At 52.7% G+C, this 19,452-nt stretch overlaps 1 protein-coding gene and 1 pseudogene across 3 annotated transcripts in view; both read left to right on the top strand.

Annotated features, from left to right (window-relative positions):
* The window catches only part of LOC146431052 (protocadherin gamma-C3-like), a 216,829-nt gene that overhangs the window by 9,306 nt on the left and 188,071 nt on the right, over positions 1-19,452 (top strand). Inside the window, exon 1 of one of the 3 annotated variants that reach the window (XM_085073285.1) lies at positions 2,629-5,109. The exons of 1 other annotated variant lie outside the window; for it this stretch is intronic. In XM_085073285.1, the coding sequence (XP_084929411.1) occupies positions 2,644-5,109 (2,466 nt within the window). In that variant the 5' untranslated portion in view covers positions 2,629-2,643. Of the gene's footprint in view, positions 1-2,628; positions 5,110-16,043; positions 18,643-19,452 lie in introns of those variants that run through there. One more of the 3 variants, XM_085073286.1, reaches the window with a different exon arrangement.
* Positions 6,314-16,058, top strand: LOC146431058 (protocadherin gamma-A5 pseudogene; annotated as a pseudogene).

Genomic DNA, 19,452 nt, shown 5'->3' with positions numbered 1-19,452 from the left:
TATGGATTAATAGACATACACATGACCTTAGAAGAAGTTGCATCTTTGTGGAGCTGTGCACATCATAAGAGGGGGAAGAGATTCCCTCTAAGCAAATAGTGAGATGATCCTGTCCCTGTTGGATGACTGCATGTCATTCTTCTGAGAGTACTACTAAGCACACAAATCCTTCTTGGCATGTTCATGATTCATTATCATCTCAGGAGCTATTTTTGCCAATTATGTGTCTCAGAAGGAAACCTTTTCTGTAAAGTTCTGTAAAGTTAAAGAGACATGAGAATGTTGATGTACGGATAGAAAGTTTTATCATTTCTGGGTGAAACTTCCTTTCTCCATTTATATCTCTGTGACTTTTTGATGGAGAGTTTAATGAAAGCCGTAATTACATTTTCCCACCATGGATCTTCCTTCAGGCTTTGTTTCCTGGAATGTTATGATTCATATATTCCATGTGCAGACTCTTCTCTTGCATATGTAACTTCTCAGAGTTGTTTTAAAGGAAATACTGATTTTCCTTGCAAACCAAAAAAAGACAGAAAGTTATGAGTGAGGAAAATTATATAGAAGCCAAAACGGCAGCTCCCGTAAGTCCTATTTGCATAAAGGCCTTTGACACTGCATTTAGACTTGTGTCTTAGCATTTCTATAAAATTAACAGGCTACAAAGTAGGAAATTTCGCAAGAACTGATGAATTTTCATATATCAACCCCCTACAGTGTAGTACAAAATAAGACTTATGGGCCTTGCTTGAGAGTTCAGACCTTACTGACTTTTGGGTGTTCTGGGAGATTACTTTTTAAAGTAGGAATGTGTAAAACCACCTGTACATTAGAGAAGTCAGTATTTGTCTCACAGGGGCCAGTAACAGCTTTTGGTTTTTGGTGTTTTTAATAACCAGAAATAAGTGAGAGATTTTCTGTTCTTGCTTTGAGAGAAGGACCTTGGGGAGAGCACTTGCACACAGCCCTATCTACTGCTGATTCCAAGTGGGTAATAAGCATTAAACAAGATCAAGGAGCATTCTTGCACAGCAGCAGCCACCTCTGACCTCCCTCTGGCAAGCTCTGGAACACGGTACAGATTTTAGAGTGCTGCTGGTCAATCCCACCTACCTAGGGATTGTTCTTATGTGTCTCAGGACTAAACGACTGTGCTCTGTGACTTCCTACATGGTACAGGCAAGAAGTGGCACAGTAGAGAATAACCAGTTCCAAGTGGAAGAGTGGTAAGTGTTTGATTTGTCTTCTTTGGTTTTACTGCCAAGGATTTTTTTGTTCTCAATAACAGCATTGTCTGAAGTTTAGTGATGTCATTCAGTCCAGTGAAGAGAGACCTAGTAGACCTTTCAAAGCAGTTCATCTTACCTAGGTCATCTTGAGACTTCAGTGACCTTTCTTCATCTCTGTGGGTGACTTTTTAAGGCAGAGTTGTGGCAAAGCAACTGAAAATCACAGACCTGATGTACTTTGCTCAGTGAGGTCAGATGGAGGTTTGGGGGTTTTATATTAATCATTAGAAATTATTGAAAAGCTTACTGCTGTTCAAGCTATCGTTAGGCATCTGGGGTAGCCAGTTGATAGGACTTTTTTGTAGCAGCTCCCAATGTCAAACCAATACAAAGGTGAAATCAATTCTTATGGAAGGCCTTAGAGTTTGGAGTTTCAACCATCAGCACTGAAGATGATTTACTTCTGGATAGGAGTCAATGTAACAATTTGCAGTTTCTTTTTTTCTGCAAGGAATGGAAAGTGATACTGTTCTGACATCAGGTTCACTGCCTTTGGACTTCACATTTCTTCATCCGTTTTAATAACTCTTCTAAATAAGAATTAAATGCTAATTTTTGTGTAACATCAAATGCACACTTTCGCATGGGCTCTAGAGACATACATGTACAGGAAGACGAAGCATTTCCAGTTTTGGCATAAACTGATAGAGTGGTAAAAGGTGAAAGAAGTGGTTGGAAATGCCAGGATTTCCTTCTGCCTCTCTGTGTCCCGGTTACAAACTAAACTGAGGACTTCGATTCTCTGACTGTGCAAGAGAGAACTTCCTTTTTGCCCTGGCATACATATTTATTTCCATCTCCATTTGCAAGGCACCTACAACCACAAGATGTAAAAGTCTGTGGCAGAACACAATGCTAGTTTAAATGTCTCCTGCAGCTTCAAAAAAATAAAAAATTAGGTATGACAGTTCTGTTGCTGTAATTATTAGGTTTTCCGCTGAGCATGAAGCAAGAGGCTCTTCGCTTCCTGATTGCAGTTCAATAGAGAGACCCCCTAGCCGGTGCAGCCGCAGAGCCCCGCCCAAAGCCGAGCCCCCTTGAGCGCGGCCATCCGGCGGCTGCAGTGGCGTCGCGGCGCCTCCGGGTGCCGCTGTTGGCCGCCGCCGAGCGGCGCTGGAGCCGCCGCCGCCCAAAGCCGCCGCAGCCGCGTCCTGCCCCCGCAGGCTGCTCGCTCGCCCGGCGCCGGCCACAGCGGCAGCGGCACCGACAGCAGCAGCAGCAACAGCGGCGGCAAGAGGCGGCCAGAGCGACCTCGCTGTGCTGCGGCGGCCCCTGCGCTGTCTGGCTAGAGCGGCGGGAAGGGAAGCAGGACAGCGGGAGGAGGCAGGAGCTTGGCGAGCGGTGCGCCAAGAGAATGGCGGTGAGGCGGCGGCAGAGGCGCGGGCCGGGCGGCGGGCGAGCGCTGCTGTGCGCGGTGCTGCTGTGCGTGTGCTGCGGGGCGGCGGCGGAGCGGGTCCGCTACTCCATCGCCGAGGAGCTGGGCAGAGGCTCGCTCGTGGGGCCGCTGGCGCGGGACCTGGGGCTCAGCGCCGACGAGCTGCCGGCGCGCAAGCTGCGGGTGGCGTCTGCCGGCAAGAAGCAGCTGAAATACTTCACGGTGAATGAGGAAAACGGGAACCTGTACGTGAATGAGAGGCTGGACCGGGAGGAGATGTGTGGCGAGTCGGCGACCTGTTCTGTGAGTTTCGAGGCGCTGGTGCACAACCCGCTGAACATTTTCCACGTCGAGGTGGCCATTGAGGACGTGAACGACAACTCTCCGGCCTTCAGCAAAGCTGTTCTGGACCTCGAGATCGGTGAATTGACTCCTCCCGGTGCTCGTTTTCCACTGGAGATGGCCCACGATGCAGACGTGGGCAGCAACTCGCTGCTGACTTACCAGCTCACCAACAATCCGTCCTTCTCTCTGGCCATGAATGAGAATCCAGGCGGAAAAAAGCAACCAGAATTGGTGTTGGAGAGAGCGCTGGACCGAGAGAAGCAGAGTTCCTTTGAGTTGGTGCTGACAGCAGTAGATGGCGGGGATCCCGTGAGGTCCGGGACTGTTCAAATTCGTGTCAACGTGACAGACGCAAATGACAACCCGCCCGTGTTCAGCAAAAGAGTATACGCGACGCGAGTGGCGGAGAATCTCTCGGCGGGATCGCTGGTGCTGCACGTGGTGGCTACGGATGCGGACTCGGGCTCCAATGGGCAGGTCTCCTACTCCTTCAGCAACGTACCGGATGGAGTCCGTGCCTTGTTCGCTGTCGACAGCCAGAGTGGCGAGGTGAGGACAGCGGGTCCACTCGATTTCGAGGAGAAGAATAAATACAGCTTTGGCCTGGAGGCTAGGGACGGCGGGGGTCTTGTTGGTCACTGCGAAGTGCAGATAGACATCACGGACGAGAATGACAACGCACCCGAGATCACGATTCTGTCGCTGTCGAATCCGGTGCCAGAGGACGCTCCGACCGGTACTGTGGTGGCGCTGCTGAACGTGAATGACCCGGACTCCGGCGAGAACGGTCAGGTGTCGTGCGAGCTGTCGGGAGAGGCGCCGCTGTCGATCGTGGCGTCGTCGGGCGGCTCGTACAAGGTGGTGACGGCGAGCGCGCTGGACCGCGAGCAGGCGTCCGAGCACCGCGTGACGGTGGTGGCGCGGGACCGGGGCAGGCCGGCGCTGTCGAGCCGCACGGAGCTGGTGCTGGAGGTGTCGGACGTGAACGACAACGCGCCGGTGTTCGAGGAGGAGGCGTACAGCGCCTACGTGTGGGAGAACAACGCGGCGGGCGCGCTGGTGCTGCGCGTGCAGGCGCGGGACGCGGACGCGGGCGCCAACGGGCGCGTGAGCTACTGGCTGGCGGGCGGCAGCGCGGGCGCGGCGGGCGCGGCGCCGCTCGTGTCGGTGGAGGCGCGGAGCGGCGCGCTGTACGCGCAGCGCTCGTTCGACTACGAGCAGTGCCGCGAGTTCTTGGTGGCCGTGCGGGCGCAGGACGGCGGCGCGCCGGCGCGCAGCTCCACGGCCACGGTGCGCGTCTTCGTGCTCGACCGCAACGACAACGCGCCGCGGGTGCTCTGGCCGGCGGCGCCGGGCCCGGGAGAGGCCCCGGGAGCGGCCCCGACGCCTTTCGAGGTGGTTCCGCGTTCAGCCGAGGCCGGGTACCTGGTGGCGAAGGTGGTGGCGGTGGACGCGGACGCGGGGCGCAACGCGTGGCTGTCGTACGAGCTGGTGCAGGCGTCGGAGCCGGCGCTGTTCCGCGTGGGGCTGCACAGCGGCGAGGTGCGCACGGCGCGCGCCGTGTCCGAGAGGGACGCGGCCAAGCAGCGCGTGGTGGCCGTGGTGAAGGACCACGGGCAGCCGGCGCTGTCGGCCACGGCCACGCTGCACGTGGTGCTGGCCGAGAGCTTGCAGGAGGCGCTGCCGGAGCTGAGCGAGCGGGCGGCGGGCGCCGAGGCGCCGGCGGCCGAGCTGCAGTTCTACCTGGTGCTGGCGCTGGCGCTGCTCTCGGCGCTCTTCCTGCTCAGCGTGGCGCTGGCCGTGCTGGCGCGGCTGCGCCGGGCCGGGCCGCCCGCCGTGCTGCGCTGCCTGGGCGCGCAGCGCTTCTCGGTGGCCGGCGCCGCCTTCCCGGCCGACTTCTGCGAGGGCACCTTGCCCTACTCCTACAACCTGTGCGTGGCGGCGCCGGCGCGCGCCGTGCCCGAGGCCGCTTGGCCGCCGCCGCCGCCGGTGCCCATCCTGTCGGCGGAGGAGCTTCTGGGCGGGGATTGCTGCGACAAGCCGAGCCCGAATAGCAGCGCCGTCGCGGGAGAGCAGCCCGCCGAAGCCAACGCACCGCAGGTCTGTAAGGCTGAGTACTCCCCTTGTTCTCCTTGATCCTTTCTGAGCTATGGTCCCCTTTCCCTTCGTTTTTCCGGGGTAGTGTAGCTGGGGTGATTTAACCTTCGTAGGAATAAACTACTTTTTCTTCCTTACACTCGGAGGAAATAGGCAGCTGCGTGTTTGATGTCTTGGTGTTAGTACTTGAGAGGTGTTGACTAGAGGTCTCCTTTGATTTACGTTTTGGGAACACGTTAAATTAGTGATCTTCCATTACGAAAAAAACGTGGATACTTGGGGCTTGAAATTTCTTCTTGGGATCACCTTTTCCCCAAACTCTTGTCCTTGGACCTGTTTGAGAGCTGAACAAATGCTGAGTAGTCCTTTTGTGCTGTTGGAAGTTATATATTCTTATGAAAGCTCTACGGTGTGTCCTCCCATGTTTTGCTAGAAACCTGCTGCCCGAATGGTATCACTAGTGAGGCTGTTTTCACCCGGTCGTTATTTCTCTAATGTGAAATCGTAGGTTTGCTGTTTCCCAAAGGAATATTACAGATTTTTCCTCCCTAGACATTGTTCCCCTGTTCCGCCATGTGTTTTCGGACCTTTTGCACAAGGCTGCTACAGAGATGGCAGTATTAATGGGGTGGATAGGTTTTATCCAGATCTGAGTTCTCCGAGTTCTTCGTACATTTGGTCATTTTGACATGGATCGCGAATTCTTACGCTGTAGAATCAGATCCGTTGATTTTGAATGACAGAGTAGGAAAACCGGAATTGACGTTTCTTGCTGGATTTATTTCTTTTCTTATATTAAATGTCCTTGTTTTCCTCATGACAAGGAAGTTATTTGCTGTTCGTCCTTGCTCAAGGAGGAGAATGTAGGCCATGTTTTAAGATAAGGTGTCTGCAGAAAGTCTAGCCCATACAAGACTGGTTAGTTATTCCAGGCATTTTTTCCCCCTGGAGTTCTTTGGTGGAGTTTATTGTTTGTGGGTTTTTTCCCCCATCGTGGGTGGTACGTCCTTCCTTTTTACCGTTCGTTATCTGCCTTTCATACGCAAGTGATATTTTAGAATGTGGCCTTAAAAACCCCAACCAACCTTAAAAAAACAAACAAAAAAAAACCAAAAAAACTCCTCCAAACAAAGAAAAAAACAAAAAAAAAAACCAGAAAAAACAAAAAAAACCAGACATCCAACAAACTAAAAAAAAAAAAAACAAACAACCAAACAAAACCACAAAGCAACAAAACAAAAAACCCCAAAAACTCCCCAAACCTCCACAAACGTACAAAAACATCGACTTTTGTATTTTGGAGCCTGTTTTTAATTCGATCCCTCTTTCCAAATAGTGGTCCTTTGACTTGGTACATCGGTCTCTGAGCCAGTTTTTGCAATAGTTGTCGTGACTCCCTGTTTAAAATACGCAGCTCTTCCCATTCTGAAAATACATGTAAAACTCCAGATATATACGCAAAAATACAACAACTTGACACTTGAATAAACTCCATTTGCACCTCCACAATTCTCCGCGTGGTTTAGGATGGGCACCTATACTTCTGCTCTCCTACAATATTTTACTGACGTGTCCTACTACCCTGAAGATACTAGGATTAGATGAATACTAATAAACATAAATCTTTCACACCATGATTTCTGAGTAAACAAAAGCCACTTCTTGGCCTTTCAAGCTTTAGAAATTATAGTGAAAGTTTAAATGTGTAGAAATTATTCAAAGAATAAATTTATGTGGCTTAGTAAGAGGGGAAATAACCGTTTCAAATTCACTGTGTCTGTACTATAGCCGTATGTATGGTATTGTAATACTTTAATGCAATCCAGCTTCTGTCACCTAATTTAAAAATACTGAGAAGAATAGACTAGTATCGGGAAAACACATGAATAAGAAAAAAAATTACAGCAAACTGAAGCTGCTGTAGAACTGCAATCAGCCACAGTTTGCTGTTGAAGTCCGTAGAACTAGCAGAGGAGCCGAGGCAGAAGTACCTGTACTTCTTGCTGTGTTCTCAAGCCACCTGATTCTGGCCAGGTGCGCTGAAGCTGCTTGTAGTAGCCATGCGAGAACAAGTGATCTAAAGCCTGAAATCAGAGGAGTGGGATAGAAACGAAGTACTTAAAGCAGCAAGTGTTAAGTGCTCAAGGCAAATATGTGTTAATGAGCCTGACTGCTGTGGTTGTCCGGGGCAGGGTCTGAATATCAAGTTTCCTACTTCAGATGTATTCCATAATGATTGATTCAAAAATTCTTGGTGTACACTATACTTTTGGCGTAATAGGATAAGATTCATAATATTATCCGAGTCATATAATGAGAAACTTTATTACTTCAGATATATCCATATTAGTGACTTTTCCTAAGCGGTAGAAGTAGCACAACCACAGGAGGCCTCTACCTTTCTCCCGGTCGTGATCAGTTAAGGATTGGAGATCGGCCGGAGATCCGTGGCGGATGCCCCTTCCCGTTGAGCTGCCCGTGTGCAAGGCAGGGCGTGGAGAGCTCGGCAGCGCTCGGTGCCTGCAGTGCCGGGAGGAGGCTGCGGGCGCCGCTGTTGACCGAGAGGAGCGAGAGGGAGATCGGAGCGCTGCAGCCCCGCCCGCTGCGGAAGGGCTCTTTCACTAGATCGCTGAATTTCTGGTTCACGGTTCGGGCGGTTTAACCGGCGGAGCTGGTCCGTGCTTCAGGGAGGCGGAGGGGCCGGCGGAAGCGGTTGAAAGTGTGAGGCTCATCGCTGATAGCCGTGAGGAGCCGCCGGCGGTGGTGATGTGTACGGTAGGGAGGCGCTGGGGCCGGTGGCAGCGAGCTCTGCTCTGGGCCGTCCTGCTGGCGGCGTGGGAGGCGGTGTGGGGACAACTGCGCTACTCGGTGCCCGAGGAGATGCCCAAGGGCTCGTTCGTGGGTGACGTGGCCAAGGACCTGGGACTGCAGCTGCCGGCGCTCAGCCACCACGGCGTCCGCATTGTCTCCAAAAGTAGGACGCAGTATTTCGCTCTGCAAGAGAAAACGAGACATTTAGTGACGGCGGAGAGGATCGACAGAGAGCAGCTGTGCGAGAATGTGCAGCAATGTGTGCAGCTCTGTGAGCTGGTACTAGAGGGGGAAATGAAGTTTTATGAAATCGAAGTGGAAATTACAGACATTAATGACAACGCGCCCAGCTTCCAAGAGGCAAAAATTGAACTTAGAATGAGCGAGATGACAGTCCCCGGTGCACGGATTCAACTTCCCAGGGCTCGTGATCCAGACTCGGGTAGGAATTCCCTGCAGAGCTACGAGCTGAGCGGCGACGAGCACTTCTCGCTGGCCGTGCAGTCAGGTCCCGGCGGCCATCAGCGTCCCGAGCTGGTGCTGGCCAAGACGCTGGACCGGGAGGAGGCGGCATTTCACGAGCTGGTGCTGAGGGCGAGTGACGGCGGCGATCCGGCGCTGACGGGCACGGCTCGGATTCACGTGACGGTGGTGGATGCGAACGACAACGCACCCGTGTTCAGCCAGTCGGAGTACACAGTGCGTGTACCAGAGGACTTGCCCGTGGGCTCCACCCTCGTCAGCCTTACGGCCAGTGACGCCGATGAGGGGCTGAACGGGCACATGAAATATTCATATCAAACGATTTCTATGAAAGCCTCAAAGATATTCCAGCTGGACGCTGACACAGGAGCCATCACGTTGATGCATAACTTAGACTTTGAGGAGGGCAACTCTTACGAGCTGGAGGTACAGGTTCGAGATGGTGGAGACCTTTCCGACTTAGCGAAACTCGTTGTCACTGTGACAGACGTAAACGACAACGCGCCCGAGATTTCAGTGAGGTCGGCACTGAGTGAGATCTCGGAAGACGCCCCCTCGGGGACCGTGGTGGCCCTCTTACACGTCGAGGATCGCGACTCGGGGGCAAATGGCGAGGTGCGCTGCTCGCTCGATGGGGACGTCCCGTTCCGGCTGCAGAGCTCACACGGCAACTACTACAGTGTGGTGACAGCGAGAGAGCTGGACCGAGAGCAGGTGTCGGAGTACAACGTGACGGTGCAGGCGGCCGACGGCGGGTCGCCGCCGCTGCAGAGCAGCGCCGTGCTGTCGCTGCGGGTGCTGGACGTGAACGACAACGCGCCGGTGTTCGCGCAGGAGAGCTACAGCGCGCGTGTGGCGGAGAACAACGCGGCGGGCGCGCTGGTGCTGACGGTGCTTGCGACGGACGCGGACTGGGGGCAGAACGCGCGCGTGCGCTACCGGCTGTGGGAGGGGCGGGTGCGGGGCGCGCCGCTGTCGTCGTACGTGTCGGTGCAGGCGGAGACGGGCGCGCTGTACGCGCTGCGCTCGTTCGACTACGAGGAGGTGCGCGAGCTGGAGCTGTGGGTGCGTGCGGAGGACGGCGGCGCGCCGGCGCTGAGCAGCAACGTGTCGGTGCGGCTGCTGATCGTGGACGAGAACGACAACGCGCCGCAGGTGCTGTACCCGCCGCCGCCTCCGCCGGCGCGGGCGGTGTCGGTGTCGGGCGCGGCGTGGTCGGGCGTGGAGCTGGCGCCGCGCTCGTCGGAGCCCGGCGCGCTGGTGGCCAAGGTGGTGGCGGTGGACGCGGACGCGGGTCAGAACGCGTGGCTGTCGTACGAGCTGGCCAAGGCGACGGAGCCGGGGCTGTTCCGCGTGGGGCTGCACAGCGGCGAGGTGCGCACGGCGCGCTTCCCGCTGGCCCGCGACGCGGCGCGCCAGAGCCTGGTGGTGGTGGTGAAGGACCACGGGCTGCCGGCGCTGTCGGCCACGGCCACGCTCACCGTGGTGCTGGCCGAGAGCGTGGCCGAGCTGCTGGCCGAGCTGGGCAGCGCGGCCGAGGCGGCGGCGCCGGGCGAGCCGGCCGGCAGCCTGACGCGCTGGCTCGTGCTGGCCGTGGCCGCCGTCTCGTGCCTCTTCCTGGCCTTCCTGCTGCTGCTGCTGGCGCTGCGCCTGCGCCGCTGGCGTCGCCAGCAGGTGCTGGCTGCCAGCAGCGGCGCCTTGCGCGGCGTGCCGGTCTCGCACTTCGTGGGCATCGACGGCGTGCGCGCCTTCCTGCAGTCCTACTCGCACGAGGTGTCGCTCACGGCCGACTCGCGCAAGAGCCAGCTGCGCTTCTCGGGCGCCAGCAGCTGCGACACCCTGCCGGTCCCTGCCCGGCCGCCTCCCGACGAGCCCGCGCCGCTGCTCGGGGCCGAGGACCCTGCCGGCGCTCCACCCGCGGATTCCGCCTCTGTCCCGGTGAGTTGCTCTCGCCCGAAGGTGCAATTTCCTTGAGGGACGCCCTTTTTCGTTTTGTTTGGGGGTGTTGGACATGTGATCAGTTGGTGGATGAGATAGAAGTGAGGCTGATCCTGAGTGGAGTGTCGTTCTTTCTGCTCTTTGATTTTTTTCTGCCACCAGGTCCTTTCTCATATTCTCCCCTTACGTATATAATACAGTTTTCTTCTCAGTCTCACCTCTTCCGAATTGATGTATTGCATGGTTAGGTAAGGGGAATTTGTATTAAGAGCAGAATCAGGTGTCTTCCCCACTGCACGTGTGCTTGAGTGGAGTGAAACCCTCTTGAATGAAATGCTGGCACAGTTTTTACTCCTCTCAGTCTTTCCTTTTCTTCATGATAAGCCAGAATTGTGTTTGCATTCACTCATGTTCTGATCTTTGTGCACATTGTGGAGGAATGTACGTGACTACTTATGAAGTGCCATGGAGGAGCTAGAGAAGTTTTGCTGATTCACTATCTTTTAAGTTAGTTTATTTGCAAGAACTACATATGCCTTTGCTTGAAAATTCTTGTAATGGCAAGACCTGTCCTAGTGGAGAAGGGGACAGATTCAGGTTACAGGTGGTGAGGTGAGGAGGGAAAGATTAGCCTTGTGCAGATTTTCACCATCTTAGTCTGTCCTAGAGCACTGATCCTTTTTGCTTTTCAGAAGTTTGAAGTTTTTCCACAGTTCTCTATTGACCAAACATATGTATTCTTCGCCTTCATTACAGAGATGTAAAGATAGCTGTGTGAAGTCCGTGGTGTGATGGTGATGTGTACTGAAGAGAGTGGTCTAGGCCAGAATGTGACTTCCATCTTTTCAAAGAGACTTGACTAGATTACATAATTCTAGCTGGTTTTGGAGGCCTTTGAGGTTCTTCCTGTGTGTTTGCAGGTTATTGTGATGTTTCTAACTAATAGCTTTATTGTGCATTTATGGCAAGTGCCGTAATGTGAGCTTTGGGAAAAGGAAACTCTATATTCATTCCCTATGAAAGATGGAAATTACATCTCTACTTCAAGTGCCATAATCTAGAAGAGTTGTTTCTGATCTCTTATTTTCTGCATGTGATAAGATCTTGCTTTGTTTGTCGTTATGACCTAAAGGTAAAATATGTCTAAAGATTTCTTGATACTGCTCAGAATATGACTGGCAGAGCTATGGGTTCCTCAGTCTACTTTCTTGTAGTATATTTCCTGTGAATGGCAGTTATTGGGCATCAATGTACAGTGTATGTCAAGGTCTGAGAGTAACAGATCTTCCAAGCTGCACAATATGTTGATGTAGGATGATGATATCTGAGCTGCTACTTAGATGTCTGAGTTTTTATCAGATGTGCATATTGCTTAATCAATTCAGGACATTTTAAATTTCTTTGAAGTAGTATGATGAGCAGAGATATCTCTTTGCATGCATGCATGTTGTGATCCTTGTTCTCAGTAAGGAGAAGTTGTGTGTGTGACTTTTCTCTCACGGTGTCTCATGGAGATAGGGCAAGTGAAAACCTTTGCTCTGGTATAATTATAAATGCCTGAAATATGTAAAGATGATGTAGAAGGTCAGTTTATTTTAGTTGTTATGTGAGGCCCACATTAGAGCCCCTGATTATGGGGCACATTACAATTTTTTTTCCTATGCACCTGTGGGTTTTCTTACTTGTTCTTGCAAATTATGAGGGTCAGAGAACACCACACAGTTTATGAAGAGCTGGAGATAAGCATCCTGGGAGCTCTGTGTGTGAGGGTGTGTTGAAAGACACAAGAAATATGGTTTGCCCTTTTACCTGATCAGTGCCCAGTTGTAGTATTATGCAATACAAGTTTCATCAACCCAAAATATTTATCTAGATGAGAACTTATTCTAGCTGTGTGGGGAGCCCTGGGAGGTTCTCCCTATGTGTTTGCATCTTTTCATCAATTCTTATCTAACAGTTTAAATATGTACTTATAACTAATACCATAATGCACGACTTGAGAATGCCAAACACTTCACTTAGTACCTAATAAATACTGGAATTACGTAGCTAGTCTAGGTGCCATAATCTAGAAGAGTTTGCTATGAACCCTTCCACTGTCCATGTGTTAACTTGTTGCTTGATCTAACGAGCTAAAGGTGGACCTTTGTATGTGAGGCTGTGTGGAAGATCACATCTGTTACAGTTTTCTGACTGCCCTGTACATTCCTTTCCTGTTTACTGATCTAAAGAAAAAGACTTTCATAGATGTCTTTACTCAAAACATCACTTTAAGAAATACTCTTCTTCGTCAAATACTCATGCTGGGAAGTCAGTGCAAGTTCAATGAGAGGAAAAGAGAAATCCTCAAATTCTTCAAAGCAGGAAAAGAGAAATCGTATGCTGCACCTGGCTCGGTGCATTTCATAGCATTCCTAGTGCCAAGGCCAGTGTGACTTATGCCGTTCCCCCTTTTCCTATATCCCAAAAGGGTATAGGCTTAGATGAATTTGTCTGCAAACATACCCATGAAAGTGGAGACATGCTTCAGAGATTCTTTTCAGAGTCACTTTTCCAGCTATATGTCCTTGTAAGACTGTGATGTAAAATCTTGTTGTGGGTGTACTAAGCTTTCTCCAGCCTTGACCAACCTTCAGGTGTTATTGATGGATCTTGCTCATATGAAGGAGCTACTGAGTCTTTGTTATTAAAACTGGTTGTTTGTGGGGAATGTAGGGGATGGGATGGTAGTTTTGTTAGGAAATTCTGGTTTGGGAGCATGAATATTTCACTTTCCTTGAAATGAGTGTGATGAGCAGAGAAGTTCATATCTGTGGATCATTATTCTCCATAACGAGAAGTTGTGTGGGTAACGTATCTTTCGATGGTGTCTGTCAGCAAAGTGGTCCCTGCTGGGTGATGTTTGAGCACAGTGAAGCATTCTGTCTGCACAGCATTCTAGCTGCACAGGGCAGGTAGAAGAGTTTGCTGGAGTGTAGTTTGAAGTGTGTAAAAGGTTGTTATAAACATTCAGTTTCCCCTGTTATTATAACTATTCCCATAGTTACATCCTGTGCACTTTTCTTGTTTTCCAAAGAAATTACTTAGAGAACTGTGCCTGTGGTCTTTGGTGTAAAGTTCCATGTGATCCTCCTGTGTACTTTTGGCTAGGTAGATAATGCTTTTTGTCTACCTACTAGAGTTGACAAAGTCAGAAATTTTAAACTATGATTCCTATCTTCTGTGGGTTTCCTATTCCTTCCTTGTTTCTTATGTTCTACAAGTAGGCCTTGGTTTGGCTGATAGTCCTTAAAAGTAGAGATCTGTTCAAAATATCAGGCTGTGAGAGGTGTTTTCATCTATGTTCATCCATGAAGGTGTTCAGCTGCCAGCAGAAAGACTTTGATATCCTGATGTTTCCCTAGAATGTCACTGAATTACATGGTCTTTTGCCTGTGGCTGACATAAAGCCAAACATTGGGTACTGCCCATAGTGCAACTAAAAGTTGTAAATGAAGAGCAAAGAAGTTGAAGGACTTGGAAGCAGGAACACAGATGGGTCAATGTGTTTTTGGATGAGCAATGATTTGATTTCATGCCTGGTGCCAAGTCCTGTGCCATTTTTATTATAAACATATGCTCCTGATTTCCCTGTTTTGAAAGGCAGTGGTAGTCATCTGACGATGAGGAATTAGAACATGTGTACCTAGAACGATGACATCTGAGTAGAATGGCTTGTAATTCTTGTGTGAATCCTCCTTTATCCATCTCTGTCTCCCTGGAACATTATGATAGATGGTTTCCTCACAGTTTTAATTACACTTCCTTTCAGGCCATTGTTTTCTGGAAGGTCATGATTAATTTTCGCCATTTCTGGAAGAAAAACATTTTGCTTTAGAAGATGTGAGTGTTGTTTTGCAGCAAATACTCACTTTAATCACCTAAAACAGGATTTTAGGTGTGAAGGACATGAAAAAAGCAAAAATGGAATCTCTCATATTTTCTCATAGAATGAGAAAAAGGTCCTTCATAAAATGTTTACATTTAGAGCATTTTATTAGTAGTGAGATTATCAGGCCATAGAGTAGGTAAAAACCACATGAGACCTGAGGCGGATTTCATAAAATGAAATTAGATGTGTACCATGCAATTTCTTTTGCTTCTGCTCAGTTAATAACTCTTGCCTTGCTTTTATTTTTTGAGCATAACCTCAGGACATCTGATCTTATGTGCTATCTGATCTTATGTGTTCCTATTGTCCAAGTGCAGGTGCTGTTCAAAGACTTGTAGACAATGTTGCAATGCCCAGCTGGAAACTACTACAATATGGTGTCCTTCAAGGGCTTGTACTTGGACCAATATATTTATTCTGTATCTTTATCAGTGACAGAGTGAATTGGATTGACTGTACCCTCTACAGGTGTGCAAGGCACCAAGCTAAGTGGTGCCATTGATTCACTGGAGGGATGGGATGTCATCCACAGGAACCTTGACAGTCCAGAGGAGTGGACCTATGTCAATCTTATAAAGTTCGACAAGGTCAAGGGCAATATCATGAACATGCATCAGGTTCAATCCTCTTTCAATACACATTTAGGAGACTGAGAGCTGCCTTGTGGAGGAGGACTCTGGGATATTGGTGGGTAACAAATGGGATATGAGCTGGAAGTGTTCTTGCAGGCCGGGAAGTCAGTCATATTCTGGGCTGCAAAACAGGTAGTGTGGCCAGCCGGAAGAGGGAGGTAGTTTTCTGTTTCCACCGTGCTCTTGTGGGACCTGTTAGAGGAAGACCAGAGAAGGACAAGAAAATGTGCTGAGAAGACCTGATTGCAATTTTTACTATATAAAATGGAGTAAAAGGAAAGTGGAGAGAGATTTCTAATACAGCGCATCTTGATAGGAAAAGGTCAGTAGTTGGAAACTGAAAGAAGATAGACTTGGACTGGGCATAGGAGAGATGTGGCTTTCAGTGAGGGTGGTGAGACATGGGAACATGTTGCCCAGAGACAGTATTGATGTGCCACTTTCGAAAAGGTTCAGAGTCTGCATGGATGGGGTTTTGAGAAGCCTGACCTAGTCCAATGTTGATTACATAATCATTAAAGGTTCTTTCACACCCAAACCGTGACAGGATTTAAGTGACTTTTCCTTTGGTGTGTTTCTGAATATTATTATTCAGAATAAATAAATAAAATAAAACTATTACATTCTGCGTACTTTTCCCAATTAATATCAAAATTCAAGATATGGGAGACTACTATAGAGCTTTAAAAGTCTTCCTCAGGTATACTGTCGCTTCTTCCTCTAATAGCTGTACCTTCATTTTATTGAGAGAGGCCGACTTTATTGCTCTGCCATAAATATTTGCTTCTACTTGTTCACTGCGATACATATGGATGACCTAAATGCACCGGGAACGCGTTTCTCAGTATGAAGCACCTTTGGAGTCGCATAAAGAAAGAGCTTCTGCGGTTGCTGCTTGGGGTCTAAAAGAGACCCCCTAGCCGGTGCAGCCGCAGAGCCCCGCCCAAAGCCGAGCCCCCTTGAGCGCGGCCATCCGGCGGCTGCAGTGGCGTCGCGGCGCCTCCGGGTGCCGCTGTTGGCCGCCGCCGAGCGGCGCTGGAGCCGCCGCCGCCCAAAGCCGCCGCAGCCGCGTCCTGCCCCCGCAGGCTGCTCGCTCGCCCGGCGCCGGCCACAGCGGCAGCGGCACCGACAGCAGCGGCAGCAGCGGCGGCATCTGAGGCGGCCAGAGCGGCGTGGCTGTGCTGCGGCGGCCCCTGCGCTGTCTGGCGAGAGCGGCTGGAAGGGAGGCAGGGCAGCGGCAGGAGGCAGGAGCTTGGCGAGCGCTGCTGAAAGAGAATGGCGGTGAGGCGGCGGCAGAGGCGCGGGCCGGGCGGCGGGCGAGCGCTGCTGTGCGCGGTGCTGCTGTGCGTGTGCTGCGGGGCGGCGGCGGAGCGGGTCCGCTACTCCATCGCCGAGGAGCTGGGCAGAGGCTCGCTCGTGGGGCCGCTGGCGCGGGACCTGGGGCTCAGCGCCGACGAGCTGCCGGCGCGCAAGCTGCGGGTGGCGTCTGCCGGCAAGAAGCAGCTGAAATACTTCACGGTGAATGAGGAAAACGGGAATCTGTACGTGAATGAGAGGCTGGACCGGGAGGAGATGTGTGGCGATTCGGCGACCTGCTCTGTCAGCTTCGAGGCGCTGGTGCACAACCCGCTGAACGTTTTCCACGTCGAGGTGGACATCCAGGACGTGAACGACAACGCTCCCCGCTTTTTGCAAAACAAATTCCAGCTGGAGGTCAACGAGTTCACTTCTCTCGGTGCCCGATTTTACTTGGGAATGGCCGAGGACGCGGACGTGGGGATCAACTCGCTGCAGGGCTATGAGCTGGAGGCCAACGGGTATTTCTCAGTGGAGGTGAAGGAGAGCCAGGACGGTACCAAGTTCGCAGAGCTTGTTCTGCGCCATTCACTGGACCGAGAAAGCGAGCAGAGCCTGAGTTTGGTGCTGACGGCTCTGGACGGCGGTGACCCGCCCCGGAGCGGCACCGCCCAGCTGTGGATCAATGTCACCGACGCCAACGACAACCCACCCGTGTTCGCGCAGGAGCGGTACCGCGTCAGCCTGCGCGAGGACGCGCCTCCAGGCTCGACGATACTGAACGTTTCTGCCTCCGATGCCGACGCTGGCAACAACGCCCACATCACCTATGCCTTCGGGAAAATGCCGGCGAAAGTAGAGCAGCGGTTTTTGGTGAATGCAGAGAGCGGTACTATCACCCTGCAGGAGGCGCTGAACTTCGAGGACACGCGTGCGTATAGCTTGGCCGTGGAGGCGAGGGACGGAGGCGGTTTAGTGGCGCACTGTAAGGTAGAGTTGGAGGTGCTAGACGTTAATGACAACGCGCCCGAAATCACGATTCTGTCGCTGTCGAACCCAGTTTCCGAGGATTCGCCGGTCGGCACCGTGGTGGCCCTGCTGAACGTAAATGACCCGGACTCCGGCGAGAACGGTCAGGTGTCGTGCGAGCTGTCGGGAGAGGCGCCGCTGTCGATCGTGGCGTCGTCGGGCGGCTCGTACAAGGTGGTGACGGCGAGCGCGCTGGACCGCGAGCAGGCGTCCGAGCACCGCGTGACGGTGGTGGCGCGGGACCGGGGCAGGCCGGCGCTGTCGAGCCGCGCGGAGCTGGTGCTGGAGGTGTCGGACGTGAACGACAACGCGCCGGTGTTCGAGGAGGAGGCGTACAGCGCCTACGTGTGGGAGAACAACGCGGCGGGCGCGCTGGTGTTGCGCGTGCAGGCGCGGGACGCGGACGCGGGCGCCAACGGGCGCGTGAGCTACTGGCTGGCGGGCGGCAGCGCGGGCGCGGCGGGCGCGGCGCCGCTCGTGTCGGTGGAGGCGCGGAGCGGCGCGCTGTACGCGCAGCGCTCGTTCGACTACGAGCAGTGCCGCGAGTTCTTGGTGGCCGTGCGGGCGCAGGACGGCGGCGCGCCGGCGCGCAGCTCCACGGCCACGGTGCGCGTCTTCGTGCTCGACCGCAACGACAACGCGCCGCGGGTGCTCTGGCCGGCGGCGCCGGGCCCCGGAGAGGCCCCGGGAGCGGCCCCGACGCCTTTCGAGGTGGTTCCGCGTTCAGCCGAGGCCGGGTACCTGGTGGCGAAGGTGGTGGCGGTGGACGCGGACGCGGGGCGCAACGCGTGGCTGTCGTACGAGCTGGTGCAGGCGTCGGAGCCGGCGCTGTTCCGCGTGGGGCTGCACAGCGGCGAGGTGCGCACGGCGCGCGCCGTGTCCGAGAGGGACGCGGCCAAGCAGCGCGTGGTGGCCGTGGTGAAGGACCACGGGCAGCCGGCGCTGTCGGCCACGGCCACGCTGCACGTGGTGCTGGCCGAGAGCTTGCAGGAGGCGCTGCCGGAGCTGAGCGAGCGGGCGGCGGGCGCCGAGGCGCCGGCGGCCGAGCTGCAGTTCTACCTGGTGCTGGCGCTGGCGCTGCTCTCGGCGCTCTTCCTGCTCAGCGTGGCGCTGGCCGTGCTGGCGCGGCTGCGCCGGGCCGGGCCGCCCGCCGTGCTGCGCTGCCTGGGCGCGCAGCGCTTCTCGGTGGCCGGCGCCGCCTTCCCGGCCGACTTCTGCGAGGGCACCTTGCCCTACTCCTACAACCTGTGCGTGGCGGCGCCGGCGCGCGCCGTGCCCGAGGCCGCTTGGCCGCCGCCGCCGCCGGTGCCAATCCTGTCGGCAGAGGAGCTTCTGGGCGGGGATTGCTGCGAGAAGCCGAACCCGAACAGCAGCGCCGTCGTGGGAGAACAGCCCTCTGATCCCGAGGCATCTCAGGTCTGTAAAGCCGCGCGCTTGTTTTCTTATTGAGGCTTTCCGGAGCGCCGTCTCTTCCCTCCTCGTTTTCTCTGCGTGTTGTCAGTGAGGAGTCTTCATCTCTGTCTCCATGTAGCAGGGGATTTTTTTTTTTTAATTCGTAAAACCTTCAGTTTCAGTTGAGAAACTTTGACTATAAATCTCTTTTGAACTTGCAGCAGCTTTCCCTTGTGTTTTCCGAGGTTGTAGTTTTGTGAGATGCACGCTCCTGTGTCCATTAATGATTGAATTAAGGAAAGGGCTATCTGCCTTCCATGGAGAGCAGGAAGCCAGCGTTGGCCCCTTGGTTCTTCCTTGATCAGAGAGTCGAGTTCAGTGAAGATTTTTTGTCTTCAGTACTTTTGCTCCAGTAATTAAAATGAGTTTGCAGCATTGAACTTGGATGCTTACTCTGTAGGAAAACCACTCATTCTGTGTGATGGAGTCGGAGAAAAAAAAGCCATACAAGTGATATTGTAGCTTTTTCCTGCCTCATTGATTTGTCCCGAAATGTTGTAATTGAAACTGGTTTATAGCTTTACACAAACCCGTTCGTCAATATTTATTTTATTTGACTCAGAAAAGAGGCGTGTGTGGAAAGTTACTTTTTGCATCCTAAATGAAAGAAAAGAGTGTCACCCGCTTTTCGGGACAATGCAGTAGTGGGCTGGTTTCCTGTGAAAAAATTAAGGAACACTAAATTTAGCTGAGGAGAGCGAGATTCAAGCATTTGAATGCCTTAAAGTTTTCCTTTGAGACTATTAGCTGCGTCTTTATTTCTCCTATAGTAAT

Source organism: Lichenostomus cassidix, chromosome 13, assembly GCF_008360975.1.
Source record: "Lichenostomus cassidix isolate B80296 chromosome 13, HeHo_3.0, whole genome shotgun sequence".
NCBI lineage: Eukaryota > Metazoa > Chordata > Aves > Passeriformes > Meliphagidae > Lichenostomus > Lichenostomus cassidix.
This window is presented reverse-complemented; position numbering and strand designations above follow the sequence as displayed.